Below are 12,191 nucleotides of genomic sequence, written 5' to 3' on the forward strand. Positions count from 1 at the left end.
AGCCCTGCTTGAATTTAGTTGCTAAGCAACCGGTGTATGGTAATTCATCCGCGAAATTTAAATCTTTGAGAAAGGATCTTGCGTTTTGCTGAATGGTCGCCACGAGGAAAACAGCTTGTGGGACTGTCCGCAGCTGTTACGGCCGGGCCGCCGGGCAGAGCCGGGCTGGGCAGGGTCGGGCCACCCTCCCCCGCCCCGCGAGCGCCACCGCCCCACCTGGGCGCCGGGCCCCGCGCTGCATCCCCGAGGGAGGCGGGCGTCTGAAGCCTGCGGCCTGAGGCCGGCACCACCCTCCCCCTCTCCTCCGATCTCCCACTTCCACCTGCGGCAGACCTTGCACCTGAGCCAGCCGTCTGCACCCCAGGGTGGAGGGGCCAGGCCGCGACCCCGCGCCGCCCCCCTCCCAACGCCCGCGCCCCCAGGCCCGCAGCGCGCGCACACCCGGCCGCCGCGAGCACGCCGGTTGCCCTCTTCCCAGACCCCTCTGAGGTCACTTCCAGGAGGACTCTTCCTCAAGGAAGATCCGACTCATACAGAACGCAGCCCACAGCCCTCCAGAAGGCCAGGCGGCCGCCACAGGCCGGCAGTGACATCATAGGCTCCTGCTTGCCACGCTCGCGCCCGCATTTTAGGAGACAGGAACAAACACGGATGTGAAATCAAGAATGAAAGAGACAGTAATCTAATTAATAGGCCATGAGCCAGGCTAACAGAATCAAAGAATCTGATTACACAAGTAGCCCTCTTGCTATCTCCGCCGCCCCGCCCACAGCCGTCTCCTCCAGCCTCCCCGCCGCTTCCTTTGCTAGGTTGGAAAGTCCAGGAGGCAAACCCAGAGCCCTCCGATTTCCTCACTGAAATCAAGATCAAGCCCACGGTGGGGCTCCATCAGCCGGGAGGTCACGTGGGTGACCTTCGGGCCCTCGGAACAGCCGCTCTGAGGAACTGAGATGACCAAGTGACCTACAGAATTTGCAAAGCTGGAGAGGTGACCCCTACACTTCCTACAAGTATCACTCTCAACCACAACCACGACCACGACCACGACCACCATCACTACACCTGCACTGATTGCTTCTGCTGTAACAGGACCAGGAGAGAGCCATTCTTCACTCAGAGCCATTTTAAGAGGGTCCACTTTTTCAAAAAACCATAGCACAGCTCTTTTTCCACATCACCTTGCTTCTGGGTCACCGATAACCTCCAAGTTTTAACTCTCCTTCCACACCCTTCCCCACCACAGACATCTGAGCACAGCCAGGTACTAGGTTTTATCACTGCTACATAGCATCTGTTCTAATAGGTCCAGTCAGCCATGTGCAATTCATGAAAGAAGTGGATTCTCTCATTTCTATCCTTCTGCCTTGAAAAAAACCAGGTCCACCTCCTAAATAATTAATTTCAAGTCTGCATCCAGTGCCAATACTTGTTGCATCCATTTTAGAGTTTGATTAATTACCCTGGAACTTGGGCAAACCAAACTCAGTGTGGAGAGAATGTTTCTTCCTTCAATTTAGTTCTGAAAGCTACAAGTTAATGACGGATCTTTACTCTATTTACATACAAATTGGTGCAAATATGGCCATCTCTTAAAATGCATTTGGTATAAATATATAAAAGTGTCATTTTTGATTTAGCTTGAAGAGGTTGATCATTTATTACAAAAATAAACGAATAAATACAACAATATATTGTTGCTTCCAACAGGATAAATACTTTACAAATATATAATTTAAAAAACAAATTTAATTGTTAAAATTATTTAAAATATTACACTTATCGATAAAACTATCAATAGCATAGACTGCATTTAATATTAGAACCGATTATTCTCTGAATGTTGAAAACCATTCATACAAAACAGATTATGAGCATGGTAATGAGCGTACACTGGGGGCTACAGGGAAGCAAAGGGAATCTTTAAGATCAATAATGAATAGTTCGGTTTTGGAACAAAGAAGTAGTCCTTGGCTAAGTACTTAAAGAAAAAAAAAAAGAAAAAAAAAAGGCAGAGCAACAACAACAAAGTGACTATTTTAAATACACCTTGAATGATTTATCGCCCAGACTTGCAGGGGAAGATGGTTGGGTGAATGAGATGGCTGTAGCTTGGACAACTGATCAGAAGCCACGGGAGACTGCAAACTATAAATGGGCCTAGCTTGGGATTAGCCAGATTGATGGAACAGAACTTTGTCACTTTCCTCTGAGTTGGAAGGGGAGGAGGGGGTGGGCTGAAATGGAGGAAACAAACGAACACTTGACGAAGCACAAGACACTTGCGCTACAAAGGAACACAATGACCAAATTCATTAAAAAGATCTGGTGATATATAACAATATTTTCATTATTTACATGTGTAACAATATAAGCCTTAGCACAAAACCTCTCAGTTGTATCTGCCCTCACTTGTTTTGCAACCATGAATTTCATTTTGTAAATACATTCAAAGGGTTGATTTTTTAAAAAAAATATGGAGTGCAAGCATGAGCTCACTTTAAAAAAATACAAAATAATGGAATAAAATGGGCCAGCTTTCCCAGCTGCTCTAAGTTACTCTGCTACCTCTAAATCAGAGCTTCTTCCAAAGTAAACAGCAAAGGTTACTTTTTAATAGAAAACAGGGTGAAATCCAATGTTAGTTCTTTTGTTGTCAGCCAAATCATGTAAGCGAATGCCTCCTAACATTTGAAATAGACCCATTCTCTGTCTGATCAACCACTACCAGTCCTGCAGGGAACATAGGTTTTCATCTCACGCGCCAGTAGCATCCACCCTATAAAAACAACCACACCCGATCCTCAGCTTTCCAATAAGGCCTTCCGTGCTTGCCCCTGTAGACCCTCAAAAAATGATAAAGTTTGTCACCACCCCCCCCCCACTCCAGGTTGTAAATTTGCTGGGCAAAGAGATTACAATAGCAAGACAAATAGGAAACGAGAAGGCAAAGAAAAGTAAATCGTGGTTTCTTGTTTTCATTTTTTCCCTGCTCTCTGTTTAATAAATATGGCCTTTTTCAGATTTCACAAATCAAAATGATTGTGATTTTTAGTACGATTTGGTGTTTAAAATAATGCAACCCAATACACGGCCATCTGGCTGGGCTTGATTTATGAAAGTGACACAGGGTCTGTCTGGAAGAAATAACTGCTCCTTGTTGCTCTCACAGTTTTCCGGGTTTTTTAACCCCTGCATTGATATCACAGGGAGAGGGAGTAAAGATGAGAGAAGACGCAAAAAGTGAGTGACAGCTCAGTGAGATTAGGGGGAGACTAATCTACAAAATCATTGCTTTATCACCCCCAAATACTTTTTTTTTTTAAGTACAATACGAAAGGACTCAAGGAAGCAGAGCCTTTTGCGTCTTGTTTCTTACAACCTGAGGCATTACACTTTCATTTTCCCACATTGTAAATATTGATACATTAACTTGGTAAATGTGACCGCTCTGCAGGGTGTATCTAAAGAGTGATCAAAAAGTGAAAACCCCCAGCACCGGTGAAGAAAATACAGAATCATACTGGGGAAAGAGGGAAACACAGAAAAAATGTAGAAGCTTAAGTCTGAGCTGGTGATCACACTGAGGGTAATGCAGTGTGGTCCACAATGAGGGGTTTAGAACTACATTCTCCCATATGATAGAGAAAACAAACAAAACACCCCCCCACCGGCTTAATAATTTAAACTTAATTACATATAGTTATTAATGGGAAGTAATTGATATAAAAATATTTCATCGACTTGTAAGCTATTCTTTACCACTATTAGTCTTCAGAAAAAAGAGGAAAGAGATGTAGCAATATGATGGGGGAGGGGAGATGAGAGGGAAAAGAGAGGCTAAACTTTGGTGGCGGTGGTGAGGGACTCTGTGTTCACCATTAATAACCAGTTGGCACGTTTTTACTGGGGATGTAGTCCAACATTCTGATAAAGGTGATAAAGGACACAGGTATCTCTGAGAAAAGGACTAGCATTTAGACAATCTCACCTAAAAACACTACAAACACCCACTAAAATTAAGGGAGGGACAAATTTTGTGAAATTAACAGACTAACAAGGAGTGACTACGTGGTCAGTTACTAGCGGTTTCTGTCATTGCCTTTTATTCTAGATTTGCAAATGTACCTTAGGTGGAGCAGACGGCTTCCTCAGCTCTATTCCTTCAGGATTTGCATTGTAAAAAAATATTTTCTAAAGGACTCTTTTCTTCCCACACAGTGTTTATGCATCAGACACAGACTATTTCATTCTAACAAATTTATTTTCTCGATCAGCTCTTATGGAATCACTACTCAAATTAAATTACAATCAAATGATCACATCAAAAGATACCCTTATTACCTAGCAACTGTCCATATTTTCATTTCATTTTGATTTGTGCTCGTCTGAAAAAAACACGTAATACAAGATCTGGGGAAAAATAAATTACCGTTTTGCAGCAGTTCATAAGTATTCTGAATAAAATATTAAAAGAAGTCATTTAATGAAAATATAAAGCAAATATTTTTAGATCAACAACGGATCTAACAATTCTATATTGCCGTCTTTTGAAAAGTCTGTTTATTAAAACCTACCAAAAACACTGCTTGGAAAGGGCAGTATTATATAATCACATCCACAGCACCCATTCAATCAAAGTTGGCAACGGATTGAGGAGAAGAGTCCGGAGAAGTGCTGTCTTTCTAAATCCCTTGATCTGAGTCAGTCCAGAAATAAAAAATAAAAAATATTAATAAAAAAAATATTAGCGGTGGCATCTTTAGGCGTCGTCCACCCATCGGAGCGGCAGCCGATAAGCCGGGGTTGGATGCCGGGCCTCGCTCCGCGCCCAGTCCGCCCGCCCGCTCCCGGATTCGCCGGGGCCTCTCCCACTGGCCGCTGGACATCCCCTGCTCCCTCGCCCATCCCTCTGCTCTTTCGAGATGCTTTTATTTCCAAGGTTACTTTGAGGATACGTATTCTTTTTCTTTTGGCTTTGCTATCAGTCTGTTAATTTCAGAAGCTGTGAATACATATATGTATATATATATATTTCTTGTTTTCCAGAGATTGTTCTTTTTTTTCTCCTTGTCGTTTCATAGTCAATTTGTCCCCAAATGACTTTGATATGGACAAGAATAACAGGGTCCGGGAGCACAGAGTCACCCCTGATTAAACCCGGTGCCTCTGCCTGCTTTCTGGTCGCTCCCAGGAAACAAAGTTTCGGTGGATCTCTCGAGGCGAGGGTGGGGGGCGGCCCTTTGGAGGGAGGAGGTGGGAGGGAGGGGGGATGCTTTTTTTTAAACAAATGTTTGTTTGTTTGTTTTTAAGAGGATAGGACGAGGCAGGTGCTAAGTGCTCTCCACCGTCGCCCCGTAGGACTTCTCAGGGTGGGAAAAGCCTCGCGAGCGCAGTTTTGGGGCGCTAGGCATCTTCACCCTTCTTTAAAAAGAAGCCCCCAAACGAACCCCCACCAGAGTAGAAACGAGATCTCACGATCGCCCCCTTTTTTCTTCCGGTTTTGCCACGGTCGTGTATATAAAACAGTCTGGGCATTTCTAGGCTTTGTTTGTTTCGCCCCTCCTTCCTTGGACTTCAAACAACGTCTCCTCGGTGCGTCCCTCTCCTTTCCCCCCGAGGGCGGGCAGGCCTGTCTTTGGGAGGAGGGGAGGGCGGCCCGGCCCGCCCGGCCGCGGCGGCGGCGGCGGCGTGACAGCGGCGGCGACGGCGGCGGCGGCCCGCTCCGCGCTGCGCCCGGGCCTTCACTGCACGCTTGTCTGCAGCCCGTGGTGCGGCGGCGGCGTGTCGGCGCTCACGGTGCCCACCTGCGAGTAGACGTCGTCAGGCGTCTGCTGCTGGATCCCGGGCGGCGTCATGCGCTTCTCCTTCTGGCGCCGGTTGCAGAACCAGACCCGCACCACCTCCTTCTCGAGCTGCAGGCTGTCGGCCAGGTTGGTGATCTCCTGCGCAGAGGGCTTGGGGCACTTGAGGAAGTGGCTCTCGAGCGCGCCCTTGACGCTCACCTCGATGGAGGTCCGCTTCTTGCGCTTGCGGCCCTGCGCCGCGATCTTGTCGATGCTCGTGGGGCTGCCGGTGCTCGAGTCCGCCTCCTCCAGCCACTTGTTCAGCAGCGGCTTGAGCTTGCACATGTTCTTGAAGCTCAGCTGCAGGGCCTCGAAGCGGCAGATGGTGGTCTGCGAGAACACGTTGCCGTACAGGGTGCCCAGCGCCAGCCCCACGTCGGCCTGCGTGAAGCCCAGCTTGATGCGCCGCTGCTTGAACTGCTTGGCGAACTGCTCCAGGTCGTCGGACGTCGGCGTGTCCTCGTCCGAGTGCGGGTCGTGGCTGTTGAGTCCGGGCCCCGCGCCGCCGCCGCCGCCGCCGCCGCCGTGGTGCGGGGGTCCCTGCGCGTGGTGCGGGTGCGGCGGGTGCGCGTGCGCGTGGTGGTGGTGGTGATGGTGATGCTCGGCCAGGTCGGGAGTGTCCCCGCGCACCAGCCCCGGGTGCACCAGGCTCTGGGCGCCGCCGCCCGCGCCGCCGCCGCCGCCACCTCCCGGCCCCGGGGGCGCGCTCAGCATGCCGTTCACCGTGAAGCCCCCGGGCTGCGAGTAGAGCAGGCTCTGCGGCGGCGGCTGCTGGCCCCCGGCCATGGACGGGAGGTGCGCGGCGGCGGCGGCGGCGGCGGCAGCGGCGGCGGCGGCGGCGGCGGCCCCCCAGCCCCCGGGGTGGCCCTGGTGCGGCGGCGGCGGAGGCGGCGGCGGCCCGAGGTGCGGCGGCCCGCGGTGGTGCAGCGCGGTGCCCGCGTGCAGGTCGTCGCGCCCCGCGCCGCCCTTCACGTCGGGGCCCTGGGGCGGCGGCGGTGGCGGCGGCGGCGGCGGCGGCTGCTGGGGGCTGCCGGCCATTCCCACGGCGCTGCCGGACCACGGCGAGCTCGCCTCCACGGCGGCGGCGGCGGCGGCCGCGGCGGCGGCGGCGGCGTGGGGCAGGGCCGTCACCCACTGGTGCGCGTGGCTCAGCATATGGCCGCCGTTGCTGGCGGCCATGGCCCCCTGCATGAAGTCGCTCTGCACCATCTTGACAGAGGCCGGGTCCCCCCGGTAGGCACCCGAGGTCACGGCGGCGCTGCCGGGCGGCATGCCACCGCCGCCGCCGCCCGCCCCGCCGCCGCCGCCGCCGCCCCCGCCGCCGCCGCCGCCGCCGGCCCCCGCCGCGTCCGAGTGGACGATGGAGCCGGCCGCTAGCAGGCTGTTCCCCGGCAGGTAGGGGTTAGAGGCCGCCGTGGCCATCCCGCTCCGCTCCCGCCACCCTACCGCCGCCACCACCGCCGCCGCCGCCGCCGCAGCAGCCGCGGCCGCCGCCGCCGCCGCCGCGCCCCCCCGCCTCCCCCCGCTCCGCCCCCGCCCCGGGCCCCCGCCGGCCCCGCCGCCGCCGCCGCCGCCGCCTCCGCCCCCGCCGCCGCAGCCGCGGCCGCCGGCTGCAGCTGCAAGGCCGCTGGGCAGGGCGCGGGGGTCGCCGGCCGGCCTTGGTCAGCAGCCGCCGCCGCCGCAGCCGCCGCCGCAGGAGCCGCGCTCCGGGGAGGGGGGCTCGCTTCTCGGCGGGGCGCGCTCCGTGGCCGCCCCCCTCAGGGGGGGTCGTGGCCGCCCCCCAGCCCCGGCGCGATCGGCTTGCTCCAGCGGGGCTCGCCGGGCGGGGCGCGGGCCTGCGCCGGGGCTCCTGGCCGGGCGCGCTGGCTCGCGCTCCTCCTCCTGTCCTCGGGCGAGCGCGGACTCTGCCGGGGCGCGGGGCTCGGTCCACCTGCTAAGTGGAGGTTTCGCTGGAGGCAACAAAGAAAGCAGCCGTTCCTTTCTTCTGGACCAAACCGTGGACGACCGGCGACCGGCCGCTCCTCGCCGCCTCCTCAGGAACGCAGCTCACTCGTCTCCCCTTGGAGTAGTAAAACTTTTTTTTGTCCTTGAAGGCGTGGTGATGCTGGCTGCTCGCGTGCGGAGAGGAGAGGCTGGCTCCTGCTCTCCCCCTCCGGTCCTCTCGTTTCAAGTTTTGTTCTGTCCTAGGAAAACTTCTGGCGCTGGTGCATTTCTCTGAAGTTGCTATTGCCGGAGCTCGTGGTTGCCTCTGAAACAACAGTCCTTTTTCATTCTCCTCGCAACAGTCACAGTCTGATGCGACATCTTTCCTTTTGGGTAGAAATTAGGAGACAAATATAACAAGGAAAAAAATTGAACAGGAGAAAAAGGAGGTCGAGTTTCTCGGTTACCTTGCTGCTGATGGTTGGGGTTGGTGTTTTATTTTTTTCCCAGCAGAGGTCTGCAGGAGGAGGAAGAAGAGTGCACTGGTGGAGGTGGAGATGTGTGTGTGCATATAGGGGATCCTTGATACACAACCAACTCCAGTGGCACGACGCACGGCTCGGAGGCTGCCCCGACGGCGCTGGCGCTGGCCGTGCCGGAGCGGAGTTGCCGCGGGAGCTCGCTCTGCGCCCTGGTTCGCGCGCTCTCCCTCTCTCTTCCCCTCTCCCTCCCTCCCTCGCTCTCGCTCTCGCTCTCGCTCTCTCGCCCTCTCGCCCGCCCGCTCGGATCTGACAGTTCGCTCTCTGTCCCTCCCTCTCCGAGCGGGGACTGTCGAATGTTTACCCTCCGCCGCGAGCGCGCACCCACCACTGCACTTTCCCAAATACAAGGAAGTCGAGCACCAGGGCCCCCGCTGATTGGCTACCCGCTGGGTGATTGGCAGGTCCGGAATGACTGGCTCAGGACGCGCGGCCCCCCTTCCGGCCGTTCCGATTGGTTGCTTTTTAATTTAGGCAGAGCGTCGTAGAAGCTGGAAATCTGTCGTCCCCCCCTCCCCCCGCCTCCTCCCTCCGGTTCGCCACTTTCTCCTCCCCGCCCCTCCTCCGCCACCCCCTCCGCCACATCTTAACTCTTAGTGTCCGGCCGAGACGTAGGCTTTCCCTCCGTGGCTCTGGGCATCTCAATAGGTCTGGGAGGGGGAGGGGGAGGGGGAGGGAAGAAAGGGAAAGGAGGCGGGGGGCGTGCGGGGGTCCGAAGGAGAACGTAGAGGGGAAAATCGTGAAAAATAGCAACCTACCCACTCCACCTGGTACCGCGTTGTGCTGCCGTCCTCCCCGCCCCCCACCCCATCCCAGAGATCGGTAACGCGCCCGGCACGGATGTGCCATTCACGCCAATACCTATAGGCAGATGTGTCCCCAGTGGTTTCAAAGTTTCCTTGCTCCTCCACCAGCCGGCCCCCGTCCCCGCCTCAGCGGGGGTGGGAAGGGGGAGCTGGCGGCGCCGAGAGCCCGGGTAGCGGCCGCGCTCCTTGGAAATCCGCCACCGCAACTTTCCGCAGCCGCTTCGCGCCGGCAGCCGCCCCCTTTGTTTAAGTTCTCGGATGCCATAGTCTGGGAAACCTGCAGCCCGGGACCAGCGCCGGGCCCGCGCGTGCGAGAAGGACCGCAGGCTGCAGCGCGCTCCCCACCCCCGCCTCTCCCTTCCCCCGCCCCCTCCGCCGGGATTCCGGCGAGGATCGCGCGTGCCCTTGTGAGTCCCGGGGTGCCAGGCGGCGGAGCGCTCGGCCGACCTTCCCCCTAGACACACCGTTAGTGTGTCTCCCCCCGACCCTCCCCGATCCCCCCCCGACCCCCAAAGGCGTCGGGAAGCCTGCAGCAGCGGGAGCGGCCTAAGGAAGCGGATCCGCCCGCCGCGCCCTCCACCGCTCACACTGTGTGCGGGTGCGTGTGTGTATTTCTTTATTTCGGTGCGGTCGTTATTAGCGGTGTTTCGCCTGCTCGGTATTCTTGGGCACGCTGGGGCTTTCTCTTTCTCTCCGGCCTCGGAGGGTCTGCGGCGGGCGGCGCTGAGCGCGTTCTCAGCCCAACCCGGCGGAAAGAGTTAAGGGGGCCGGGAGGGGGAGCGCGCGGGGTGGGCGGGAGAAGAGGGGGTGGGGGGAAGCGGCCGAGCGGAAACGCTGCACAGAGGAGCCTCAGCGAACCAAGAAAAAAGAGAAAGTGGCCACGAAAACAAGGGCAAATTGAACCCTCCTCGGGGATTTCCAATGAACTAACCCGACTCGGACATTCAGTAAATACATCGTCCCTAATGAGTGTGCGTGTGCTTGCACCCCGCACCCGGCCGCGCTGCGCCGGCCCTGCCCGCCGCCCCGGACGCAGACGGGGAGCCGCCGGGGTGCTCGGGGCTGCCCTTCTCCCGCGAATAATTCCTCTCCTGAGCGCAGTTAGGGGTACTCAGAGCCGGAGCTCTCCAGCCCAGTCGCAGACACGCAGCCCTTGCGAGATCTCGAGATGAACAGTGGGCGCGTAGCATTTGTGTAGGATCTGGTCCAGCTCCTGCGTGCCGGGCGGGGGGGAGAGATGCCCTCGTAGGTAGGTTTTAGTGATTCCATTATTGCGAAGGTATAGACCTGAACGGCGGCGGTAACCAAACCCCAGACAGAACGGATTTTTCCCTGTGCGTCCCCCTAAGGTTCCTTTTTATATTTATGTATGCGTACATGTCTATATGAAAGATGGAACACAGATTTCATTGAATAAATCTGAGATCTCCAGGTGCAGACGTTTGAATAGTCGGTGCCAGCACCCCATGTTTTCCTTTCCTGCCGATTTTGCTTGGATTCGGCTCAAAAACCGAGAGAGTCTCGTGGTTTTGTTTACACTGAATGGGGAGGTTAGGAACAGAGCCATGGGGCCCCTTTCATTAATATACAGTGAGGATTTTGTCTAAATTACTGCTATGAATTTCACAGTACACGCTTTCAAAAGCAGTCTCAGGTGGCCTGATGAAACGTGATAACGCTTCTGCTATCCACTTTACACACATCCACTTTCTTTCTTTTCAAGGAGGGTGTGTGTGCGCGTACGGGAAGCCCCCCAAAACGCCTTGCTCCTCGAAATCAGAAATAACGCTTCTGTTCCGAGCTCTGTCCCCTTCGTCCTCCCCCTTCGCGTACTTAGTTCTCCAGTCGCTCCCCAGCCCCACCCATCCGTCCCCTCCCTTTGCCGAGTGTGATTGTTTTGTCTGGAAAAAAAAAATCCAAAGTATATAACAAGGGGAGAACAGTTAGTGCTGATTTTCATTTGCATACATTTTCATATATTTTGGTGAAAATAATAGACTAGTGGAGAGCTGGGCTTAGAGGAGTCGCTGGAAAGGCAAGACTAAGGAAGCACCGCTTCTGGGGAGTTGAGAATATGCCTCCCCCCACCCCAGTCACCTTATTATTATTTTTTTAAATGAAACATCTTAATTTATTTTAAAATCTAACCTTGGAAGTTTGCTCGGTAAGTGTTTTTCATTTTCTTTCCTTGCTTTCTCTTCTCTGCCCCTCCTTTCCGGTTTATTTATGCTCTTGTAGGTTTGGGAGCTTGTTTCCAGTGCTTGGGACAAGAGAGGGCAACTGTTTTGAAGGAAGGAAGGGAAAGAGTGTTGGGGGGAGAGTTAAAAAAAACCCAACCCTGCTAAAATATTACATAAAACGATGGCCTCATTCCAAAGCTCCCCACGGCAAGACACTTCACTTTTTTTTTTTTTTTTTTTCTGGGGAGGAGGAGAGTGCTATTAATTTTAATTGTTGATTGTCAGGGAAATATAAAGGCCCTAGAAAAAGAAGTGATGATGAAGCACGCAGTATTATAAATATTTCTTGCTTTGGGGTTTCTTTTTTCTAGAGAATCAGGACTAGAGGGAAAGAAACCCCTTTTCTGTAGCCAATGCTGATGTGTTGAACTACGTGTGCCTGCCTGGGATTGGGGTGAGGGATTCCTGCTGGGAGCAGGGGGATGGAGTGAGGGAGGGGGGCTTGGCAAAGGGAGGGCAGAGAGCTGGAGAAGAAGGAGGCAGGGGATGAAGAAGTGGCAGGAAGTCGGGGCCCCCCTGGTTAAGGCCGCGTCTGGGGAGCTGGCCGCAAGCTGCAGTCTCCCAGCTCGGTAGTGAAAGGCCATCAGAAAGAGGGTGATCAATCAAAACTAACCAGGACACCTTACACTTCATTCCCAAAGGAGGCTGGAGCTTTAGCGTGGCATAGTGTTTTACTTTGTTTTCTATTTTTGACGGCCGGCCTTGCCCCCCTCACCCCCGCCCCCGCCCCGACTCTCGCCACTGTCCCTGGGTTTTGTAAAAATTAAGAGTGCCTTGCTTGCTAGGTGCAGTTAATTCGAGAAATACGGCTGGAGCAAATAGCTAGGCCAAGTCCAAGCC

At 54.7% G+C, this 12,191-nt stretch overlaps 1 protein-coding gene and 1 long non-coding RNA gene across 5 annotated transcripts in view; one reads left to right on the forward strand and one right to left on the reverse strand.

Annotated features, from left to right (window-relative positions):
* Positions 1 to 769: 769 nt before the first annotated feature.
* On the reverse strand, positions 770 to 7,331 carry POU3F3 (POU class 3 homeobox 3). The gene has a single exon (XM_004277812.4). It carries the CDS (start codon positions 7,263 to 7,265, stop codon positions 5,742 to 5,744), a length of 1,524 nt encoding a protein of 507 aa, XP_004277860.3. The 5' UTR covers positions 7,266 to 7,331; the 3' UTR covers positions 770 to 5,741.
* A 3,695-nt stretch (positions 7,332 to 11,026) lies between these two features.
* LOC117195805 (uncharacterized) overlaps positions 11,027 to 12,191 on the forward strand; it is a 57,297-nt gene continuing 56,132 nt past the window's right edge. For all 4 annotated transcript variants that reach the window (XR_007470830.1, XR_007470829.1, XR_004475620.2 and 1 more), the window contains exon 1: positions 11,027 to 11,275. This is a non-coding gene — a long non-coding RNA (uncharacterized LOC117195805). The remainder of the gene's footprint in view (positions 11,276 to 12,191) is intronic.

Source organism: Orcinus orca, chromosome 13 (genome assembly GCF_937001465.1).
Source record: "Orcinus orca chromosome 13, mOrcOrc1.1, whole genome shotgun sequence".
NCBI lineage: Eukaryota > Metazoa > Chordata > Mammalia > Artiodactyla > Delphinidae > Orcinus > Orcinus orca.